At 41.3% G+C, this 23,709-nt stretch overlaps 1 protein-coding gene across 4 annotated transcripts in view; it reads right to left on the reverse strand.

Annotated features, from left to right (window-relative positions):
• Positions 1–23,709, reverse strand: part of RBMS3 (RNA binding motif single stranded interacting protein 3) — a 1,318,368-nt gene that overhangs the window by 164,360 nt on the left and 1,130,299 nt on the right. For 3 of the 4 annotated variants that reach the window (XM_033930137.1, XM_033930138.1, XM_033930141.1), the window contains one exon: positions 4,376–4,426. The exons of the other annotated variant lie outside the window; for it this stretch is intronic. In XM_033930137.1, the coding sequence (XP_033786028.1) occupies positions 4,376–4,426 (51 nt within the window). The remainder of the gene's footprint in view (positions 1–4,375; positions 4,427–23,709) is intronic. 4 annotated transcript variants of the gene reach the window in all.

Raw genomic sequence — 23,709 nt, forward strand, 5'->3', positions numbered from 1 at the left:
AATCTAAGAGCCAAAAGCTTAGCCAATATTTTCCCGTCAACATTAATTAAAGAAATTGGTCTGTAATTTGTTACCAGAATTTATTTGGTTTTGGAAGCACAATTGTAAGAGCCTCCGCCATAGTTCCAAGTATTTGTCCTTTGAAATGTTTGAAAAAGATGAGGTAGTAATATGGCTTGAAAAGATTTCAAAAACTCCACAGTCACTACCTGGTGCAGTTCCAACTCTAAGAGACTTCAATGCTGCTTAAACCTCTGAAAAAGAAATAGGTGTCTCAAGGGATGTTTTAAGATGATCTGGAAGTTTAGGCCCAAAAATGGAATTTAAAAATTTCCCAATTTTGTTTGCATCTTTTGATCCTGAATCAGAGGAATATAATTTTTTTTAATAATATTCCCAAAATTGAGAAATAATTTCAACCTGACACCTATAAACAGTACCATTTCCATCTTTAATTGCAGTGATCTTCTCCCTACACTTCTTAGCTTTAAGATAATTTGCAAGGACTTTCCTTGCCCTATTAGAATTTCCATAATATACTGCCTGGAGGGGGGGTTATTTTACTATTACATATTCTATAAGATATTTGATTATATGATAGGAAAGGGTGGGAAGGGGGGTGATAAGAGTTTATGTTTTGTATCAATGATGATTATTAAGTGATGTATTTATTGTTGATTTGTTTGAACATATGTCACACTTATTGTAAGTTTGAAAATGAATAAAGAATAAAAAAAAAGAAAATGATCTTTCCTGGCTATTTGACTATTAATAGCATTTAATGTTGCTTGATTCCATTGCGAGACCAATTGTTTTTCTAGAGTCAAAATGGTTGTCACCCTTAATATCCCTACCCCTCACCGAATATTAAATACTATGGTCACTGTACCTTTAAAAACACTGACTGTGGCATTAAACTTATACCAGGATATTCATTGTGCTGGGCCATAACAGGACTTCAGCAATAAACATCCAGCTATAAGGCGGCTGCTGGATTTTATCTGGATTCTTCCAATAATGAGTGCTGGTATATGGAAATCATCTGGTCAAGAACTACGTGTCCAGGGAAATACAGACGTCTGGTAACCCTACACAAGTAGGATAAGCATACCTGTATTCTATTTATTGAAACTCAGACTTTTTCAAAATCCTTCTGGAAAGAATGGGGAGGAGTCAATATTCAAAGCTTTTTAACCAGGCAGAAGAGGCTAGGAACTTAGGCCCTGGCAGCTTAAGTTAGGCGCCGGTAGGATGCCTACCAGCGCCTAACTTAATTAGTAAAGCCAGTACCTAAAAAATGACACTTTCATCACATCTAGAGATGCATTGTAGAATGCCTAAGGTCAAAATAGGCAATGATTTACACCGGAAACAACTTTAGGTATTCTAAAACGCCTCCATAGATGCAATTCTTGTCAAAGGTAGGCGCCAGAAATTTAGGCCTTTAAAACCCGGCCTACATTTCTAGCACCTACCTTTGATGAAAGCTGAAATTCTATAAAAGGAGCCATTTCATGATTGATACATGATCGGCAGCCATTTTTTAAGTGGCCACTAATAACGGCATCATTTACAGAATCCAGCCCTTAGTGCCACTGAATGGCAGCATTAAACGTTAAAACCTTAGCTGGTTTTCTTGTGGGTTATCTGTGGGCACAGTTGGCACTTACATGATTAACTACCAATATTCAGCAGTGAACCACCCAAGTTAACTGAATATATTGGACTACGTAAAATACAGTCCTGACTTTTACAATGCAGTGTAGATATAACATGCAAATATTTTGTACATTTGAAACACTTTAATCTTGTTGCACAAAAATGGTATAGCAAGAAGCAAACATAGAAATGAATAACAAGCTTTACTGGAAATTAAAGATTGATTTTTACACATTTTTATTGCTTTCAAAGCTGAGCAGGAGTCCTCCACATACATTCCTGCCAGTGAGTGGTGCTGTTTTACAATCCCAATTTCATTAGTGAGGGACAGGCAAATTCTGCAGGACTCCAGAAAACCTGCCTGTCTCAAGCAATTGAAAACACAATATTGCAGCACCATCTTCCACTGGCTGCAATGCAATTGGAGGACTACTGCTTAGCTTAGAGAGAACAGTGACTATGTTTCAGCAAAGTAGTGCCTGCTTCAGGAGTGTGGCACAGTGGTTAGAGCTACAGCCTCAGCACCCTGAGATTGTGGGTTCAAATCCCATGCTGATCCTTGTGACCCTGGGAAAGTCACTTAATCCCCCATTGTCCCAGGTACATTAGGCAGAGTGTGAGCCCACTGGGACAGACAGGGAAAAATGCTCAAGTACCTGAATGTAAGAAGAACCAGGAGAGTCACCTCCACAACCAAATAACAAACAAGCAAACAAAGCAGAGTTCTAAAATAAACAAGTACACTTGTGTTTTGAAAGTCTCCACTGTTTGCTTGTTCATACCTGAATGTAAACAATGTGGAGGGGCAAAATTTAAAAAAAGGTCTAAGTCCCCTTTTGGCCTAGGCCCTAAACGCTGAAAGTAAAAGCAGGGAAAATGTCCATTCTCAAAAAAAAAGTCCAAAAGGAGTTTAAAAAAAAAATAATGGCCTGCCTCTACATTCATCTGTTTAAATGCCCAGACCACCACTATGTCTACACTAACAACATATAATCAACCAAAAAAAAGCCTAAGTCCCAAACGCCCAACACAAGAGCTTTTTGGTGAAGGAGGGGCCAGTCCTTCACCTAAAAGCTGGATTCTATAACCGGTGTCTGACAAAAAGAACACTGGTTACAGAATCCCCCCCCAGCAATGATCACGGCAGGAGAGATAGCCAATCTGCCCTGCCAAAACCCCCTATCTCCAACCCCCACTAAGATACAGGCAGGAAGGATCCCAGGCCCTCCTGCCCTCGATGTACCCCCCACTATCACCCCCCGAACTCCCAATTGGCTGACCTGAACCCCGCGACCCCCCCATCTGGTGACCCCCACCCCTGACATCCCCTTGTACCTTAACAAAGTTGGCCGGATGGACGGGTCCCAAGCCCGTCCAGCCGGCAGGTCCGCCATCCTCAGAATGGCAGGCCTTAGGGCCTGATTGGCCCAGGCGCCACCAGCCCTGCCCACAGATGGGGCCTTAGGTGCCTGGGCCAACTGGAATTGGCCCAGTAACCTTAGGCCCCTCCTGTGGGCAGGGCCTTAGGCACATGGGCCCAACCCAGCCAATTCCGCGGTTCGGGGGGGGGGGCTGATCGCTGTCGCGGAAGGAGAGATGAGCCATCTGTCCTGCTCTGATGGTTGCGGTGGGCAGGTTATCGGGGCCGCTGAGCTCATCGTAACAGCCGCGATCAGCTCAGCGACCCCTTTTTTGGGCACTTATACCTGTTTTGACTTGGTCTAAATCAAAACGTGCCAACTAGGCAGCCTGTTTTAGGTTTTGGTTATACCTGCTGTACACTATATTTAGGTTAGCCCACCTCCCGCCCTTTCCCCTCCTCTAAAAACGCCTCTTTTCATTCTATTCGTTTAGAGGCAGGTGAAAGGCCTAAGCTGGTTTTAGATACAGCTAAATCCAGCTTTGATTATGAGTACTTGGACGATCAGGCTTTTTGATCATCCAAGTACCCATTTAGGCCACCTTTTAGACGTTTTTTTTTTTTGATTATGAGCCCCTTAGGCTTTAGGTGTTATATAAATGCTAAAAATAAATAAATAATCAATCTGATATCGGATCAGATCAAGAAAATGTCAATCATTGCTTATAAAACACAATACGTGTCTACTAATATCAAGAAGATCATATCATTGTTTCTGTGGAACATCATGATGGCAATCTATAGAAACAGTGACTACCACATATTGGCATATTTTTGATGTGATCCTATATCAGATCTTTTTACTCCTGAGGCAGATACTACTTTGCCATAACATGGTTTAGTGTCAAGTCACTGAATCATTTCTAGTGGTTATTGAATAAACTTGATGTGGTTTTGAAAGTCCATTGGCTTGCTCCCACTTTCTTTGGACTGTATTTCTGACCCACCCTGATCAAACTTAATCCACATTCCCAATATGGCCCTTGCATTTTATTTGTACTATGGACACCCATGTGCAATTTGAGTCCTTTCTAAAATCACCATTTATATTTGGATGTTGGTGGAAATGCCAAAATTTCCATATGGAAGTTGTGAAGAAGGCTTCTAAAAACATGGTATGATAAACAGACAGATTTTATGTAGATAATAACTGAAAATACACCATGGATAGGCAAGCTATGTATTTGCTCCTAGCCAGCAAACATATAACTCACTTTGACTATCGTACCTGATAAATATAAAACACACACCATATTAAACAAATGGATAAGAAAGATGTTCAGAATTTAGACTTACTGTTGGTTGCATAACATATTGTGGATGAGGCATCCATGAAGTACTCTGGACCTATGTATCAAGCAATATTTATTAGCACCAAGAAAAAAGTAATAATTTCAGTGCATTATATACAATTATAGTTAGTCAAATTTCCACAAAAGCACACCTTACGGAGTACAATGATTTTCTTTTTTCCATCTCTGACCTCGTACACATACACCCACACTCCCACAGCCCACACTGCTCCCACATGTACTCACAATACATACCCAAGGTTCAATTCACTAACAATCACTAAAAGCATGACAGCTAAACCAGGGTAGCCTTCTATTCAATAAACCAATACAAATAAGTTCATAGTCACAAAATCTTTATTGTGTGCAAGAAGGTGCCTACTAATGCATTAACAATTGGATAATAAATCACATCTGCTTACATACGAATGAGCTGATTGTGCAAATCAGTGCAGTATTTATTACATTAATAGCAAAATATCACCCACTTTGGATTACACGTTAGTCACTGATTTCACAAAATTATAAAGGCATTCTGCTGACCAGAAGTAATTTGTGGGACAAAATGGAGATGTTTTGGTTTCTATAAGAGAAAAATGCTTCAGAAAGAGACAAGATGGGCAGGAACAGGAGCTGAAACACAGAAGGAAGGAAGGAAAAAGAGGAAATGAGAGATATGAAAAAAAGGTTAGGAAAGAAGAAAAGACACAAATTGGGAGCAAGAATATGGCCAAGCCTCTGAATTTTCAGGCCTAGAATGATCTTTCTGGACCTTTCTGAGACTGACATAATTTTAGCTACCACTTGAACCAAGAGGCCATTATAGCATTTTATGAGGATTAAAGGATGACCTTGATTCTCATACAGCAGTGTCTCATGTCTTTCTTGGTCTTCTCAATTTGCTAATGACATTTAATTTTTTGCATCTGGGTTTGTGCGAAGCTACATGGATGCAATGGCAAAATGAGACAACCCACCATTTTGTTGATGTTTTCAAGTACTACAGTATATCGCATCTAAAAGTTTGTTAGGAATTTCATTATTGTCCTAATAAGAGAGCACAATAGCAGGACTGCAAAGGGAATTTCAATACCATAGCTGGTGAATTCTATCAAACGTTAACATGTGCTCATGGTGCCATGTGAATGGGACCATATCTCCTATAACAGAAAGTGCAAGTGTTTCTTGAAGTTGCAAGGTCTGTGATTAATAATTTAATTATTTGAGTGGGGCTATCAGACAGAAAACACAGGAAAAAGGAAGTGAATTAATTGAGAACTACCTCATGAATTGATAATAACAGGAAGAACTGTAATGTCTGTAAAGCTAACAGCTACAAAAACTGCATACTACTCCTCCAATCTAAAACTTGTTTTTAGGGTTCTATTTCCTTTTTTCTCAATACACCTATTCTCATCATTGCAGAAGCATCTTTGGGCTGGGACAAGGCATTATGGCTCCTTTTGAATCCCTGAAATCATGAGCCCTGAATCTTCTTAATAGGCATCACCTTTAATCAACGACCCAGACCTTCTCTCCCCAGCAGTATGTGAACATAGGCCCAGGAAGTGAAAGATCTGAATTAGGAATTACATTGGGGACCTTCCACAGTGCAGTACATAGCATTGCCACTGACCTATTAGACTGATCCAGCTCAGGGATTTAATCGTGTTTTTTTCATAGATGACAAGTGAGAAGGAGTCAGATTAGAAGCAAGGTATTCATTAATTACTTCAGGCATACATGCAAACTAACTGGTACCTTATCAAGTAGCTAGGACCACCCAGAACACTTCCCAGGTCATTTTTTTGTTTTTCTTGTTGTTTTACAGAACATAGCTGCTTAAAATGCTGCTCTCATAGTGATCTACTATGTCCCCCTGACCTGCTAAGTTTATTGAGAATGTACCACAATAATGCAGAAAGGAAGGTGGAACGTGTATAAGCCCTCTATAATAAACTGGGAAAAAGGGCCATACAACCTTGAAGGAGGCTGAAGGAAATAAATGGGGAGTGGGATGGACCGTGGAGTCCAGTCGTCTATCACATATCAGTACCCAAACCAGAGGGGAAAAATGGAAAGTAAGCAGGGTAGAAGAGAATGGAGACAACCTCCTCTCCCTGGCTCTTTCCCAAGTCCAAATCACTTCTTCTCTTAAGAAGTGGAGTAGTATAAAGATTCAACCTCTAATAGCATCACCCAGTCAATGTAAACACAATATTTTTCAAAGGAAAAAAACCTGTATTAATAAACCATTTAATGACACAGTTACAAATATTATGTGCAGCAGGCTTGCTTTGACAGTGCATTTGCAAAACGTGGATTAATACAGAGGTGAATACTGTATACAGCACAAAATGCAAACAGGTGAAGCAAAGATAACATGACTGATGTTATTCTCATTCTACAAGGAGGTAAACTAGTGATTCCCAAACTTGATCCTGGAGGCACCCCAGCCAATCAGGTTTTTCAGGTATGTGCAATGAATATTCTTGAGAGAGATTTGCATACACTGTAGGTAGATTTATGGGTATAACTAATTAGTGTAACATAAACAAGTCATGTGCACATCTCGCCTCTAGGAGATCCCATAACTACACCCACGGATTTGGGTTTTTTTTTTTGCCAGCTTATACTAAGACAGAGACCAAAGCTATATGAAATATTTTATTACAGATATAAAAATATAATTCACAAGCCAGCAGTAAAGAATAACTAATTATTTGTTCACAAAACATCTGAATACATACATATATCTCAGCACATAATTATTACACAGTAATTGGTAAGTAATTAGTAAATATGACTAATTCTTACACACTAGGTATAATTCCTTATAGAAATAAATCCTGATTTATTTATTTATTCATTTTTCTATACCGTTCTCCCAGGGGACCTCAGAACTGTTTACATGCATTTATTCAGGTACTCAAGCAGTTTTCCCTGTCTGTCCCAGCGGGCTCACAATCTATCTAATGTACCTGGGACAATTGGGGGATTAAGTGACTTGCCCAGGGTCACAAGGAGCAGCATGGGTTTGAACCCACAACCTCAGGGTGCTGAGGCTGTAGCTTTAACCACTCTGCCACACTCTCCCCCTGATAATAGCAGTAGTCTATTAGAGCATATCACCAAGGGATCTTAACATTCCTTATCCAAAACCACACGTCTATCTAGCCCAGCTGATAGAAAAGATAATTCCTTCTCTCACCCTTTTGAGATTATACCTCAGAAGACCAGGAGATGGAATTTGTCTATTTTCCTCAGCACAGCAAAGGACAGAATTTCTTCTGATCAGGAACAGTCCATTTGTCACTGTAAGATGCTGTAATGTATGTCTGCCACAGTTCCTTATGTGATGGAAACCAGATCTGTTTAAAAGCAGTTCTGTGTTGTTCACTCTCAGCTGAGAGCCGAACACAAGAGGTAACTTATCAGTTCTTATTAATATTGCGGTGTGCAGAGGAATCTACGCTTGGATCCAAGCTTCCTCACCAGTGGCGTACCTAGGGTATGTGTGGCACCCAGGGCCCATCATTTTTTGACACCCCCCAATGTAAAAAAATATTTTTTGTAATAACCATGAAACGGAATAAATGGTCAGAACAGAAACAGGCAGTGAAAATTTTCTTTTATTGAACCTCATATATGTAACCATTATTCCAAACATAACATAAATTATGTCTGAATTGTCATGACATCAGAAGTACATATGGAGTAATTGCAGGTGATGCTTGGGACAGTTCTGATTGTGTTAGTTCAGTTTTATGTGTTTTTTTGAATAGAAGGGTTTGAGGGAGGGAGGGAGGGAGAGACAAATTTTTTCTCCCTGCCAATTCAGCTGATCCTGAGTCAGCAGGACTGTATCGAAACCGTCTGAGCTGATGGGGATTCCCCTGCCACAATCAGACAAGGTAGTTGGCTACATCCGCAAAACTTGCTTTTGTGCATTTTTCATGTGGACTTTTTTTTTTTAATGGCCATAAAAGACGTCCTATCGAAAATGCCCCTGTTTATATCAGAGCAACCAAATATATAATTATCCCCCTTCTTCCAATATCTTTGACATTTAACCAACTGATTGGTTTTCTGTGCTACAAGTGCTTGAACACCTCTCTAATGATCAACAACATGTATACTCTCTGTTGTATGTCTTATTCTGTAAATTTGTACACTGTTTTATTCATTAAATAAATAAAACTTACTGAACTGAAAAAAATAACCTGGCAGAAACCCAAGTAGTAGCAAAATTCCATGCTACCAATGTTACTACTACTGCTTATTTCTACAGCGCTGCTAAATATATACAACGCTGTACATTAAACAGGAAAAAGGGACAAATAGGGGTTAGGGAATTTTTCACAGACGGTATGATAAAACAGATATGGGTAGTTTACAAGCAAGTGGGTGTTAGGAGTTAAAAGCAATCTCAAAAAAGTGGTCTTAGCCTAGATTTGAATACTGCCAGAGATAGAGTTTGACATTATGACACGGGGACAAATTTTTCCCTGTCTCCGCAGGAACCCAATTTCCCCATCCTGTCCCCGGAAGTTTTGTCGCTGTCCCTGTCCCATTCCTGTAGGCTCTGCCTTAACCACACAAACTTCAAACACTTATGATTTTTAACATGTTTGAGGCTTGTGCAGATGAATACAGAACTTGCAGTAATGGGGCAAGGACAGGAAAACAACTTGCCGGGATGGGACGGGAAGATGAGTTCCTACAAGAATGGGGAAAATTTTGTCCCCGTGTCATTCTCTACTTGACATACTGATTCAGACAGTCTTTTCCAGGCATGCAATGCTGCAAGATAGAAAGGACAAAGTCTGGAGTTGGCAGTAGAGGATAAGGGTACAGATAAGAGACTTACTTGATAAACAGAATTCCCAAGGAGGAATATAAGGAGAGATAAGAGAGGCAAGATACTGAGAATCTGCAGAGTGAATGCACTTCTAAGTCAATAAGAGGAGTTTGAACTGTATACAGAAATGGATAGATAGCCAATGAAGTGACTTGAGGATAGGGGTAATGTGAGAATAATGATATTGGCAAAATATAATTAAAAGGAAGAAAACACTTTTATTTTTAAAACAACAGAATATAGATATATGTTTTATCCAGGAGACACATCTATTGGCTTTAGAATCTCAAAAACTAGAAGCGGGTTGGGTAAAACATTGCTTTTTTGCCCCTGCCATGGGAAAGAAAGCTGGTATAGCAATTCTGGTGAATAAAAAATGCACTGCCATGTTTAAGTTGATTGCTGCTGATTCTTCAGGGAGGTGGTTACATGTGGACATGAGCATGGGAAATATTACATAAGTGCTTTTCAATGTATATGCACCTAATTCGAATCAAATTGAATTCTTTAAATTTCTACAACAATTGTTACTACCACTGGCTGCTTCTAATTTAGTTGTGGCACGGGATTTTAACTCTGTTATGGATCCTTTAATGGATATAAAACCTAGTAGAATTATAAAGTCATTAGGATTGGATAATTTGGTACAGAATTGTAATTTGAAAGATATATGGCAAATACTTCATTTTAATGATCGGGAATTTTCTTTTTGGTCCCATGTGCACAAATCTTTTTCAAGAATAGATTATATTTTTATTTCAAATCAATTAGTGCAACAGGTAACACAAGCCTCAATAGATCCAATTATTTTGTCTAACCATGGTAGGGTATGGATTAATATTAAAATAATTGATCTAGATAATAGTAGATCTGTATGGAGATTTGATAATACACTGCTTGCGGAATCAAATTTCATTGAGGAAATTCAGTTAAAAATAAATGATTATTTTCAAATTAATAATACGGAAGATATCTCCATGGAAACTTTATGGGATATTTTTAAGGCAACCATGAGAGATCAAATTATTTTTTTTTCGGCATATATTAAGAAACAAATTAAAAGACAATTTTCCAGTTTGGAACAAGACCTTAAGTTATTGGAATCAAAATTGATTGATAAATGGGAATACTCTACACTACAGGATCTCTTAAAAGCTAAAGGTAAATATAATGAGATTTCTTCTAAATTGATAAGGAAAGACTTATTTTCTCAACAAGCTTTGTATTATGAAAATTTAAATAAAGCGGGAAGATTATTGGAAAATTATCTAAAAGCAAAAAACAAAACAAAAACAGTGGCGGTAAATGATGAGAAAGGTAATACTTATTCTCAAATTGAACCTAATTTAAAACAATTTTTAAATTTTTATAAAGCTCTATATTCTTCTGAGCCTTATTTAGATAAAGAAAAGGATGGCTTAGAATTTTTAAACTTAATTAAAGGACCAAAAATTCCTGAGTATATAAAAGAAAATCTTGAAAAGCCAATATCACTAAAAAAATTGCAAACAGCGTTGAAGTCTCTTAGAGTTGGATCCGCTCCAGGTGGAGATGGTTTCACGGTAGAGTTTTATAAATCATTTCAAATTACCCTATTACCATATTTGTTAAATTTGTATCAGGTTCAACTAACTAAAGGTTGCATTATAGGTAATATGGCATAATCATTAACTATAGTTTTACCAAAGCCAAATAAAGATCCCACCATTGGTTTCAAATTAAAGGCCCATTTCCTTAATCAATATAGATGGAAAACTTTTAGCTAAGACATTGGCTATATGCTTAGCTAAGGCTCTCCCCTTTATTATTGGTATGTACCAAACAGGATTTGTTGCTCAGAGACATTCTTCTAATAACATCAGGTTGATTTTACATATGTTAAATTTATCAAAAGCCATAAATGATCCAGCCTTTTCTGTATCCTTAGATGCAGAGAAGGCCTTTGATCGAGTTGAGTGGACCTTCATGTATCAAGCATTGGAATGGTTTGGTACAGGGTCAAGATTTATACAAATGATTCAAACATTGTATAGCTCCCCTGTTGCTAGATTGTATATTAATAATAATTTCTCAGAGCGTTTTAGTCTGCAGAGAGAGGTTAGACAGGCTGTCCCTTATCTCCTTTGCTTTTTGATATTGTATTAGAACCCTTGATATTAGCTATTCAGCAAGCGAAGGAGATACAGGGTATTCCTTATTCAGATTGGGAATATAAGGTTTCTGCTTATGCAGACGATATACTACTTCATTTGAGAAATCCAGAAACAACCATTCCAAGCTTACTAGAATTGATAGAGAAATTTGGAAAATTTTCAGGGTACAAGATAAATTGGAGTAAATCAGAAGTTCTTCCACTCAATGTACATTGTACAAAAGGTTTTTTTGATTCATTCCCCTTTCTTTGGCAAGAGGATGGAATAAAATATTTAGGTATTTGGATAACAAATACACTGGAAGACACAATGAAAGTGAATTAAAATTTTTTATTACAGAAGGTAATAGAAATGTGTGAGCAATGGAATCATTTACATCTTTCCTGGTGGGGGAGAGTCCAAACTAGAGAATGACACGGGGAGCGATCCCCGCGGGGAACCGCGGCGTGACTGTGGTTTGGCTGCGGGCTATGGAGACTCCATAGCCAAATCACTGCAGACACGGGGACAAAAGTTTTCACCGCCCGCAAAAATGGTGAAAAGATTTGTCCCCGCAGGCAAATGTATCCCTTTCTACATACCACGATTTACCGGGTTTTCACCGTGTGTTCGGTTCACTTCGGGACAGGTGTCTGATTTTTTTCCGGCGGCCATGCTTGTCGGCCATATGGTCTCCTCCAACTCGTCTCTCTCCACCCGACTTGCACATTGCCTGACTCCGCCCCCTTCAATATTCTGGCTCCTCATTAGTCAGTTCTTTCCTGCTCAAGAAGGGGACCAATCGCTACTGCCACACATGATATTTAATGGGTTGCAGTAACGATTGGAAATCGGGGGATTTCAGAGCTGAGAGGCAAGCCCAGGATTTTTTTTGGAGTCGCTACCTGGATTGGAGAGGAGTCACTGCTGCAGACTTGGAGGAGCTGAAATTTCATTGAAAACTTTGGTGCTACAAGTAGAGGTAAGGTGCACACTTTCCTACTACTTGCCTGCCCAGGGTTGGCGGCGGCGGCGGCGGCAGGGGTGGGGGGGATTCTTTGACCGGTTGGAGACTGGAGTCTGGCTGAGCTGGGAGCTGGTCCTTTTTTTTTTTAAATCTGAGTACTAGTGTAGTAATGTGCTGTGTCCATTCCCATGGGTTACTGAATCTTATTCCTGAATATGTGCTGCAAGAATGGAGGAATCCAGCACATGTTCAGTATGTAACCCATGGGAATACATTAATAAAGATAAGTATATAAAATCATACCTGTTTGAGGCTTTTATGCATGCTACGGTGACGGTGACGGGGCGGTGAAAGGGATGGCGGTGACGGTGACGGGGCGGTGAAGGGAACGGCGGTGACGGGGCGGTGCAGAGGATGGTGGGACGGGGACAGATTTTTTCCCCGTGTCATTCTCTAGTCCAAACTATTAAAATTATGATTTTGCCTGTGGTTTGTTATCAAATGGGTATGTTGCCGTTTTTTTTTCAAGGGTCCTTTTATAAAAAATTTAATAGTGTTCTTATAAAATTTATTTGGCTGGGTTAAACTCCTAGAGTTGCTCTAGTATCTCTACAAAAGCCAATTGCAGAGGGAGGGGTAAATTTTCCCAATTTTTATAGGTATCATCAATCTTATACGGTACAGGGGTTTAAGAAAGGATTGGACAATTTCCTACTGGAAAAAGGGATAGAGGGGTATAGATAGAAGATTACTGCACAGGTCCTGGACCTGTTGGGCCACCGCGTGAGCGGACTGCTGGGCACGATGGACCTCGGGTCTGACCCAGCAGAGGCATTTCTTATGTTCTTATGTTCTATATTATGCGCCAGGGTATGTATTGGGTCCTCCCAGAGCTCATTGAAAATATCCCAGATTGCTTATGGTTGGAATGGCGCCTCATGTTTCCTTTGCGATTATGCCATGTTCTCAGTATCAAAATACCTAGATTATATAAAGAAAATAGAATATTAGTAGATACATGGAAAACATTAAGATATGTGAGCAATTTAACACCTATTCCAATTCACAAATCAACAAATCAAACTAAATGGCTGAACTCCAAGATTCAAATTGGCGGATTTAAGGTCATCTGGAAGTATTGGATGATAGCAGGCATACGTGTATTAGATGATGTTATTCCTAATGGTAAGCTGCTTGATTTTTCACAGTTGCAACATAAATATGGCCTCAATAAAACACAAAGTTTTAGATGGTTGCAAGTGTGATAGGAGAGGTAAGAAGAAAACCACTCCCTTTGCATCAAGGGAGGGAATGAGAGAAATAGAGAGATGGTGGACAGTGTGAGAGAGGGAGACATTTTGCACATGAGGATGGAGGAGAGAGAGAAAGACATGCTGAGCGGGGGTAGGAATGGGAAAAGAGAGAGATGGATCCAGGACAGAAGGTTGTGAGGATGTGGTACAATGGGAGTGAGGGAAGAGAGAGGGAAAAATACTGTACCCTGTTAGGAGGAACCAATGGACAACAACCGCTTGAAGAATTGGCAGAAGACAGGATGAAAGCAGAAAAAAGAGAAACTGGAACCAACTTGATAGAAAAATAAATCTCCAGACAACAAAGGTCAAAAAAAAAATAAAAAGAATTTATTTACTGAAATATGTTAGCTGTAGGAAATGTATATAGCAGATGTATTTTGTATTGTGTTCAACAGAAAAGGAAATGCACTTCCGGTTTTATTTCTCCAGTGTTGAAGTACTTGCTGACCCTTGCTGTAGCTGGTAGGGATCCCCAAGTACTGCCGAGGACCTCCTCCAAAGGTAACCAGAACTCCCTTCTACCAAGTGCAGCAGCTGCTGGCAACATTCTTGAGCCAGTAAGGTGCCAACATCTGTGGTTTAGGAATGCTGCTGCTGACTGCCAAGCTTGGTAAAAGGGATTTTTGGCCACACTAAAAGGAAGTCTTAAACTGATATAGTTTGAGGGTCCTCATCAGCTAGAATATTTATATTTTATATTTACATTAGAGGTTCTGGCACAGATCCATTTTCAAAGTATATATTATTCCCAATTAATATTTCCAAATTTAAAAGTGTCTTTGCTTATTTGTATATGGGTTTCTACCAGAGTCTCTAATTCAGTAGCATGATTAAATGAAATACTTGTAACTACTTCTGAAGTTTATGGGGACAGGTTTTGATGGAAGAGGTTACTTATGGGGATGAATGGGCATGGATTCAATTCCAGTGGGGATGGATGGGGACGGATTTGATTCCAGCCAGGACAGAGGAGATGGGTTTGATTCCAGTGGGGTCTGGTTTGATTTTTGTCCCCACGCAACTCTCTAACAGAAACTGAGACAAGGAATTTGCCTTAGTACTGATGGATTTCTCAGCAGACCTGCAGGGTACATAAGGATCAATTCTGTTGCCTATTCTGTTTAATATCTACCTCAAGCCACTAGATGAGCTGATTCGGTCAATGGATACTCAGTTCTGCACCTATGTGGAAGACGTACAGCTACTCTTTCTCTTTGAGCCAGACTTACCATAAAGTCATGAATAAACTGCTTATTTGTTTAATAGCAATTCAAGAATGAGTTATTATATGGAATTATAATGTTCGGTACTTCAATTATGAATAGGAGCCCGCTCAGTAAGTCCAAGAATAAACTTCTTCTCATTATGACAGGAGTTGCTTTACAAATGATTACAAGGAATTGGAAGCAATGGGATCGGTTAAATATGCCAGTTTGGTGGAAGACTCTTTGCATGTATTATCGATATGAGAAAATGCTAGCAGAGAAAGTAAATAAATCCCAAAAATTCATAGGAATCTGGGGTCCATTAGATTCTTTTGTTAAACAGCTTTAAAAGTATTCTTGAACCTGCCAAATAAAAGAATAATATTCTACATACAAATCCAGAGAGGGAGGGAGGAAAAGGGGGTTGTTTAATCTGTGTTTCATGTACAGTACATAAAAGCTTTTTAGAAATGTTGATGTATATTTTGTTGCATTTTCTGTAAGATGTTTTTTTTACAAAAATCAATAAACAGTTAAAAAAAATAATGATTTAAAAACAACAAAGATTTCCTGAACCCAAGTTCAATAGAGCTCCTGTGGGTCTCTAACAGAAGTGGGCAGATATGATGATTCAAACTCTTTTTATGGAGATATGAACTTCCTCTTAAATCACTATTTATTTATTTGGATTCATTAACTGCCTTTATGAAGAACCTTGGGGTACAGCTAGACTCAGGGCTGAATTAATGAATAGGCCCAGTAAGCACATGCCTAGGGCTTGAAAATGTGAGGGGGGCCCGCTGAAAGAGGACGACTCACCTTGCCATTTTTTTTAAACAGCAATGGCCCCCTCCCCCAGGCATCAATAGTAATGCCCCACCCCCAATCAACAGCAACGTGGCTGGCTCTGTTACAGGAAGGTTCCGGGATGACTGCATCTGCCAGTCCATCCCCCTCCGACGTCACTTACTTACTCCGGAAGAAGTGACATCAGAGGGGGATGGACCGGCAGACACAGTCATCGTGGGATCTTCCTGTAACAGAGCCAGCCGCATTGCCGTCGATGCTGAGGGGGGGCATTGCCGTTGATGCAGGGGGGAGGGCCCGTTGCCGTCAGCTGTTCTAATTCTGCTTTCGGGCTGCCTTTTGCAAAGGAGCTCAGAGGGCAGAGCCGGCAGCTGCAATGTTTGGAGGGGGAGAGAGAAAGGAGCATGGAAGGGTGGTGGAGGGAGAGAAAGGGGGCAGGGTGGTATGGAAGGGTGGTAGGAAGGATGGTATGGAAGAGTGGTTAATGGAGAGAAAGGGGGCAGGGTGGTATGGAAGGGTGGTGGGAAGGATGGTATGGAAGGGTGGTGGAGAGAGAGAAAGGGGGCAGGATGGTATGGAAGGATGGTGGAGGGGGAGAAAGGGGCAGGGTGGTATGGAAGGGTGATGGGTAGGATAGTATGGAATGCTGGTGGGGCAGTGTGGTGTGGAAGGGTAGTGGAAGGAGAGAAAGGGGGCAGATGCTGATGGAATTGGTGTGCAAGGAAAGGGAAGAGAGACATAAGGGAGAAGGATACTGGATGGAATTGGGTTGGAGGGAAAGAAAGGGGGCAGATGCTAATGGAATTGGTATGCAGGGAAAGGAAAGAGAGACATAAGGGGGAAGGATACTGGATGCAATTGGGTTAGAAGGAAAGAAAGGGGGCAAATGCTGATGGAAATGGGGGAAAGGGAAGGAGAGACTGAAATGCCAGACCTTGGGGGTGTGGGAGAGGGAAGGGAAGGAGAGGAAAGAGATGCAAGACCATTGGAGAAAGGAAGGGAAGAAGATGGATGCCACACCAATGGGGGGGTGGGGGGGAGAGATGGAAGGGAGAGGCAAACAATTTCTGGAAGAGGCATAGAAAGAGAACAGATGCCTTATGGAAGAGGCAGACAGTAGATGGAAGAAAAAGAATGAAGAGAAGATGAGGAAAGCAGAAACCAGACAACAAAGGCAGAAAAAAATTTCTACTTGTTTTATTTATTTTTGCTTTAGGATAAAGTATTATTGTAGCTGTGTTGATGACTGTTTATTAATAGAAAATGGAAATAAGGTGATCCTGTTTATTTTTACTAATTCAGAGAGCATAACTTCTTTCCTCAGGTCAGGACAGGGATACTGACCTGAAGAAAGAAGTTTTAACCTCTGAAAGCTAATTAAGAAATGTATTAGTCCAATAAAATGACGGGCACTAAATTTTCTTCCCGCCATGCTCCATGCCTCCTACACAAATGTAAAATATAAATTGGTGGGCTTCCCAAAGCCCTGCCAGCTGAAGATCTCTTCCTTTAGGAAGGAAGGGAGGATTTGTTCAGAGATGTTTGGAGGTTGCATAGAAGAAAAACTGTACACTGGCACTGATATGGTCATCTTTGTTGTTTGTTTTGAATTTTAAAGTAAAAGGAAATCTTTGTTGTTTTTAACTCATTATTTTTTTTAATTGTTTATTGATTTTTGTAAAAAACATCTTACAGAAAGTGCAACAAAATATACATCAACATTTCTAAAAAGCAAAGAAGTAAAGAAGAAAATGGGTAAATACATGGGGCGGGGGGCGAGGCATGGTGGGGTGGGGGCAGGGTGGGGCAGGGGAGCCCAGTGTACTTGTGTGCCTCGGGGCCCTCGATGAATTAATCCTGCCCTGGCTAGACTCAACACTTACACTGATCCCCCAAATCCAAGTAACCTTCAGGAACTGCTTCTACTATCTATAGGAACTATTCTATACACTGAAAAGTCAAGCAATTAGAACATTAAGACAATGGTATTGTAATGTAATCTACATTGTCCTGAATCAAAGGCTGTACTCAGAAAAGATTCATTAACCGACTCTTATCATGCCAAGCCGCTTCCAGGGATCCTGAACTGGGCCAAATGGTTAGAATATCAACCTTATAAAGCATCAAAATTACAATCTTATGTCCCCAACCAATCACTGAGATCTCAAACAGAGAAACGGCTGTCCTGCCACCTGGTCGCTCGCTCACATCTGAGACAGCCCGAAGACGCTCTTATTCTCAATACATATCCAGATTATGGCACATCATCCCCCCATCTATTAGATCACTAGACAGTCTTTGGAACTTCAGGAAAGCCATGAAAACCTTCCTCTTTACAAACCCAGCTCCTTAGCAACCCACGTCTATACCCTGGACCAGGGGTGCCCACACTTTATGGACTTGCGAGCTACTTTTATAATGACTAAGTCAAAATGATCTACCAACAATAAAATTAAAAAAAAACACAAAGCACACTGAAAGGCAGAGAAAATGTTAATTATTCATATTCCGGGTTTTTTCAAAGAGGTCACGGCAGATGACTCTATGCAATGTCACCTCAGTAACAAAATACAAAATAGACAAATACACCCCCTCCCTTTTTACTAAACCACAATAGTAGGTTTTAGCACAGGGAGTTACGCTGAATGCCTCGTGCTGTTCTCAATGCTCATAGGCTCTCTGCGCTAAAAAACGCTATTGCAGTTTAGTAAAAGGGAGCCATAGTGCAAAATATAGACAGCAGATATAAATTCTCAAAACCGACACATTTTGATCACTAAATTGAAAATAAAATCATTTTTCCTACCTTTGCTGTTTGGTGATTTCATGAGTCTCTGGTTGCACTTTCTTCTTCTGACTGTGCATCCAATCTTTCTTCCTTTCTTTCAGCCTCCTGTATGTTTCCTCTCCTCCAGACCTCATTCTCTCACCCAACTTTTTCTTTCTGTCTCCCTGTTCCCCCTTCTTTCTGTCTCCGTGCCCTCCCCCAAGCCACTCGGTTTGCTGTCACCGCCATCGGGGAACAGCCCCCAAGCCACCGCCGTCCCAAGCTTTCCCTGCAGAAGCGTCACGCTGACCAGCATTCTGCTCCCTGACGTCAATTCTGACGTAGGAGAGGAAGTTCCGGGCCAAAAAGGCATTTCTCCTCATTCCATCCAGCCTGAGCCCCCATCTCTCCTTGATCCAGCATTTCCCTTCTGTGTCTGAAAGAATTACCATTCCACCTATTTTCCAGCATCACCCTTCTTTGTGTCCATCTCACCTATATCCCTATCTCAACACTTTTTCAGAATCTTCATTTGTCTCTGTCCTTGTCTTTACCCCATGTTCACCATTTACCTTTTCAATATCTTTATCTCCCCCCCCTTTTTTCAGCATTACTTCTATGTCTCTATTTCACCTCCTCTTCATGTCCCCTCTGTATCTCTATCCTTATTCAGTAGGTCCTGCTTACCCTTTCTCTTCTTTGTGTCACTATCTCCATTTTCAGCTTTCCCCCCTTTTCCTTTGTTACTGCACCCTGTAGCCAGAATCTTTCCACCCTCCCTCCACTCCGGCCCAGCCCAGTATGAAATATTTCCTTTTGTTTCCCTCCCCTCTCTCTTTCTCTCTCTCTTCTCCTCCCTCACCCACGAGTCCTGCATCTGGCCCTCTCCCTTCTACCTGCACCTGGCAAAACCCCCCTGCTCCGTGGCTCTCTTAAGCAACTCATCAGCAGCGGTGATCAAGACAAGCTGCCGACATCGAGGCCTTCCCTCTACGAATCCCGCCTTTGTGGAAAAAGGAAGTTGAAACAAGCGGGACTCGCAGAGGGTAGGCCCCGACGTCAGAAGCTTGTGACGATCGCTGCTGCTGAGTTGCCGAAGAGAGCCGCGGAGCAGGGTGTGTGGCCGGAAGCAGGTAGAAGGGAGAGGGCTGCTGGAAGAGGTAGAAGTTCCGGAGTATGACACTGACCCGGGCCAGGATGATTTATTTTTCAGGCTGTTGTTGCTGCCGCCGCCACGCCACCACGATCACCCCCCCCCCCGAAATGAGGAAAAAAAAGTCTAATGCCCGGCGTTGGCGTCTTTGACGTCGGGGAGAGGAAGGCTGATATGCCCGGTAGTTCGGGACGGCAACACGAGTCTATCTCAGAGCCCGGGATGGGCTCTGGGATCGACTCACGTTGCCTTCCTGAGCTACCGGTCGATCGCGATCGACGCGTTGGGCACCCCTGCCCTGGACGGATGGATCTCAAAGGCACCGCCTAATACACCAAATGACCTCTCTAAACTCGCAGGCTACCGCAAATATAACCTGAATTATCACCACATTCTCCGACAACAAAGATACATCCACCTGCTAGGAAAGTTATGTCACCTCCATGTTACATCTACACTGTACACGCTGCTATTTAATCCAGCCTATGACTACTAAGAACAGAATATCCTTCTACAAACCACCAGGGCTGCTGATGTCCTCCCAAGGAGTATCGCTAATCGCACACTCTCCAAACAAAAACACATGATGTGACATCCATCAATCAGTCTTCTCTGGAGGAGGCTCCACACCCTGGATTGCACAAAACTTTACACACACACACACACACACATATACTATATATACATACTATACTCCACTCCTACCCTGAAATCATATTTATGCATCTTTCTAACACTATCTAAAACTTTAAGTTAATCCCTTTATTGTCTAACTCCTATTATTCTATCATATCTGTCTACATGTTCCACCTCCACATATCTGTCTATATGTTCCACCTCCACCTATGCTGTCTAAGATGCAGTATTGCATATGTGTCAGAAAGGAGGGGGGGGGAGGGCACAGGGACCGTGGCCTCCCTAAAAATTGCTGGTACTACTATAACAGGGCCTGAGAGGGATCCTGTGGGAGGGAAAAAAACTACTTCTTGCGAAGCTGGAAGCAGCATCTTGATACTGGCCAGCGTGCCTGCTGGTTGGCACTCTCTGCCATGTCCCTTAGCCAACATCTACTCTTTCCCCCCTCCCTCCCGCCCACCTGTCTACCTTTAATTTCTTATACAAGCGTTGCACTGCCCTGCTGCCTGTCCCAGCTTCTTCTCTCCAATGCGACCTGCCCTAGCAGAAGCAGGAAGTTGTCAGAGAGGGCGGATCACAGTGGAGAGAAGCTGGGGCCAGCAGCAGGACAGCGCAGTGCTTTTATAAGAAATTAAAAGAAGACACGTGGCAGGTGGATGGGAGGTGGGAAGGAGTAGATGTTGGTGAGGGGACTCGGCAGAGCGAACCGATCAGCAAGCATGCTGGCCGGTAGCAAGGTGCCTCTTGCACCGGAGTACCCTAGAAATATGGCCCCCACCCAAGACATTTCAGATTTGGGGGAGGAGTAGAATACCTGTAGAAAGGGAGCATATAGGACTTGGGGGAGAGAGTGGGGTAAGGGAGAGATGTTAGACTCGAAGGAAGGAGGGAGAGATATGAGGAATGGAGTAAGGAGGGGAAGGGATTTATGAGGGACAGGGAGAGATGGACTTGGGGATGGCAGAGGGAGTAGAATGAGGACAGGGAGAGGTGGCAGAGGGGGCAGAAATGGGACAATGAGATATGGATTTGGAGGAGGACAGAGTTTGGAGGAGGACAGAGAAAGCAATAGATGGGGAAATATGGACATGGGGGAAGGTAGAGGGGGGAAAAGGGAAAAATGGATGTGGAGGGGGCAAAATGGGGAGAGGGAGAGATATATTTGATGGAGAGTGCAAGATGGGGAAAGAGATTCATGGGATGGGCAGGGGGGCGATGGACAACTCGGGGAGAGCAGGTGAGGGAGATAAGACATGGATAGGAAAATGCAGAGGGGATATAGACTGGGGGCCGGGAGGGGTGAGATATGGCATACTTGGAAGGAGAGAGTAGAAAGGCAGAAAGGAGAGATGGACTTTTTGAAGGAAGAGATAAAGAAAGGGAGGAAGGAAATTCTGGGTTACAAGGTAGAGTAAGCAACAAGTTGAGGAGATGCTAAAAGTGGTGAGAGAGTTGTCAAGGAGATGAGTGAGCAGAATATTGAGTATACAATGAAGAGCAAAAGTTTGTGAACGCCACTATTCTGTGCAAAATTCAGTGTAAGAAACACTCAGAGGTACAAACAAATAATCCAAATAACATTTTTTTATGAAGTACATGTACAAAAATACTGTAGTTGTTGACTAGTCCAAAATTAATACAAATAAGCAGTTTGTGGTTGTTAAAGCCTTTCTTCAGTATTTTGAGCATCGTCTTTTGTTGTTGAATATAGCTTGGATTCAGGCAGGCATAGAATGACATAGCTGCTGGCAGTATTCCAGTGTGATCTGAGTTGTCCACACCTGTTTTATTTTGTTCTCCAGATCTTCTAGTGATTTTGGATGCATGTCAGCCACAGCTCTCTTCAATATCATCCATAATTTCTCAATTGGATTGAGATAGGGAGTTTCCAGGCCATGGGGCCAGTAAATGATATCCAGATGATGCTATCCATGCTTTAACTGCTTTAATTGAATGGCATGGTGCTCCATCATGCTGAAAATAATTGGTACCATGTATGGACATGAATACTGGTAACATGCCTTTCAGAACCTGCAGGTAAACTGGTCCCGTCATGTTTCTGGATATCATTCAGATTCCAGCTCGTCCACATGCCGAAATTGCACCCCAAACCATCACTTTTTCACACTGATTTACTATAAGCACCACATATTTTGCATTGTACCTTTGTTTTGCAGGTCTCCAAACCCTCCCAGTGTAATTCTTAAACTGAGTGAAAGTGGCTTCATCACTAAACATCACTTTCTCCCAATCTGCAGACTTCCAGCTTCTGTATTTATTGCAAAACTGAAGACGATCAGCAATGTTCTTGGCAGACAAAGAAGGGGTTTTTTTTGCTAGATGACATGACTTCAGAACACCTTCAAACAATCTGTGACGCATTGTCCATCTGCTCAGATTCTGAAGGTGAGATGGTAAGCGAGAACGGAGTCGGGTGGCATTGATACGAGGAGATAACTTTGCAGTCATTACAACTTCCCGACTACCCCGGCTAGTTGATGCATGAGGACAACCACTCCGTTGCCTGGAACCAAAGGATCCAGTATCTTTCACACGTTCAAGTATAGCATGCACCACTCCAAGTGAAATTTTCAATGATGATGCAATTCTGCGATATGAGAGACCTTCATTTCATAAAGCGGTAACCTGTGCCCTGGTTTCAGGGCTGAGTTCTGCTCCACTTTTTGGAGTATTTCTTTACGTAAAACAAACTAAAATATAATAAATTTTAAAAGAAAATACATTTGAATCCAAAAACATCAGAAATCTCAATTAAGATTGGCTGGAAATACAATTACAGTGTGCTTGGTTACAGTTCAGTTATTTAATAATTATTAGAAATAAAAATTATTAGTAAATACCACAAAATATTATTAGTTGCATATATAAACACAGGCAAACACCTACAAATGTGAACAGTAATTATTGTAGTATGAACTTTTCAGAAATGCTAGCATCAACACACATATTATATGCAAGATTTAAATTCGCTCACCTGTGTTCTGATGGGTTTAGTCCAAATCTCTTTAAAAAACACTGCACTATCACAATGTTTATACAGAAACATGCTTTCAAGTAAACAAACATTTACTGAAGAACACTGGGAAGTAAAATAGACCATTATAACCTTAGAACCTATTTTACAAAGCCACACTAGCGGCTGCGGTGCGGTAACGGTCCAAAGTCCACAGGGATTTAAAGGGCTTCAGAGCTGTTTCTGTGCGGAAGCTGCTAGCACGGCTTTGCAAAACAGAGACTGGGTGTTCACAAACTTTTGCTCCCCACTGTACAAAGGTAGAAATGTGGTAATGGTAAGCAGAGAAAAGGGAATAGGGGGATGAAAAAATGTGAAAGCTAGGGGATGAGAGAAGGAATGTGTACATGGGGAAAGGAAGAAAGAAGAAAATTGTTGGATATAGGGAAGGAGAGAATTGTTGGACACGGTGATGGGAGAGGAGAGATGTAGAGAGAGATGAAAGGGAGAAATGTTGGAT

The sequence above is a fragment of the Geotrypetes seraphini genome, chromosome 2, assembly GCF_902459505.1.
Source record: "Geotrypetes seraphini chromosome 2, aGeoSer1.1, whole genome shotgun sequence".
NCBI lineage: Eukaryota > Metazoa > Chordata > Amphibia > Gymnophiona > Dermophiidae > Geotrypetes > Geotrypetes seraphini.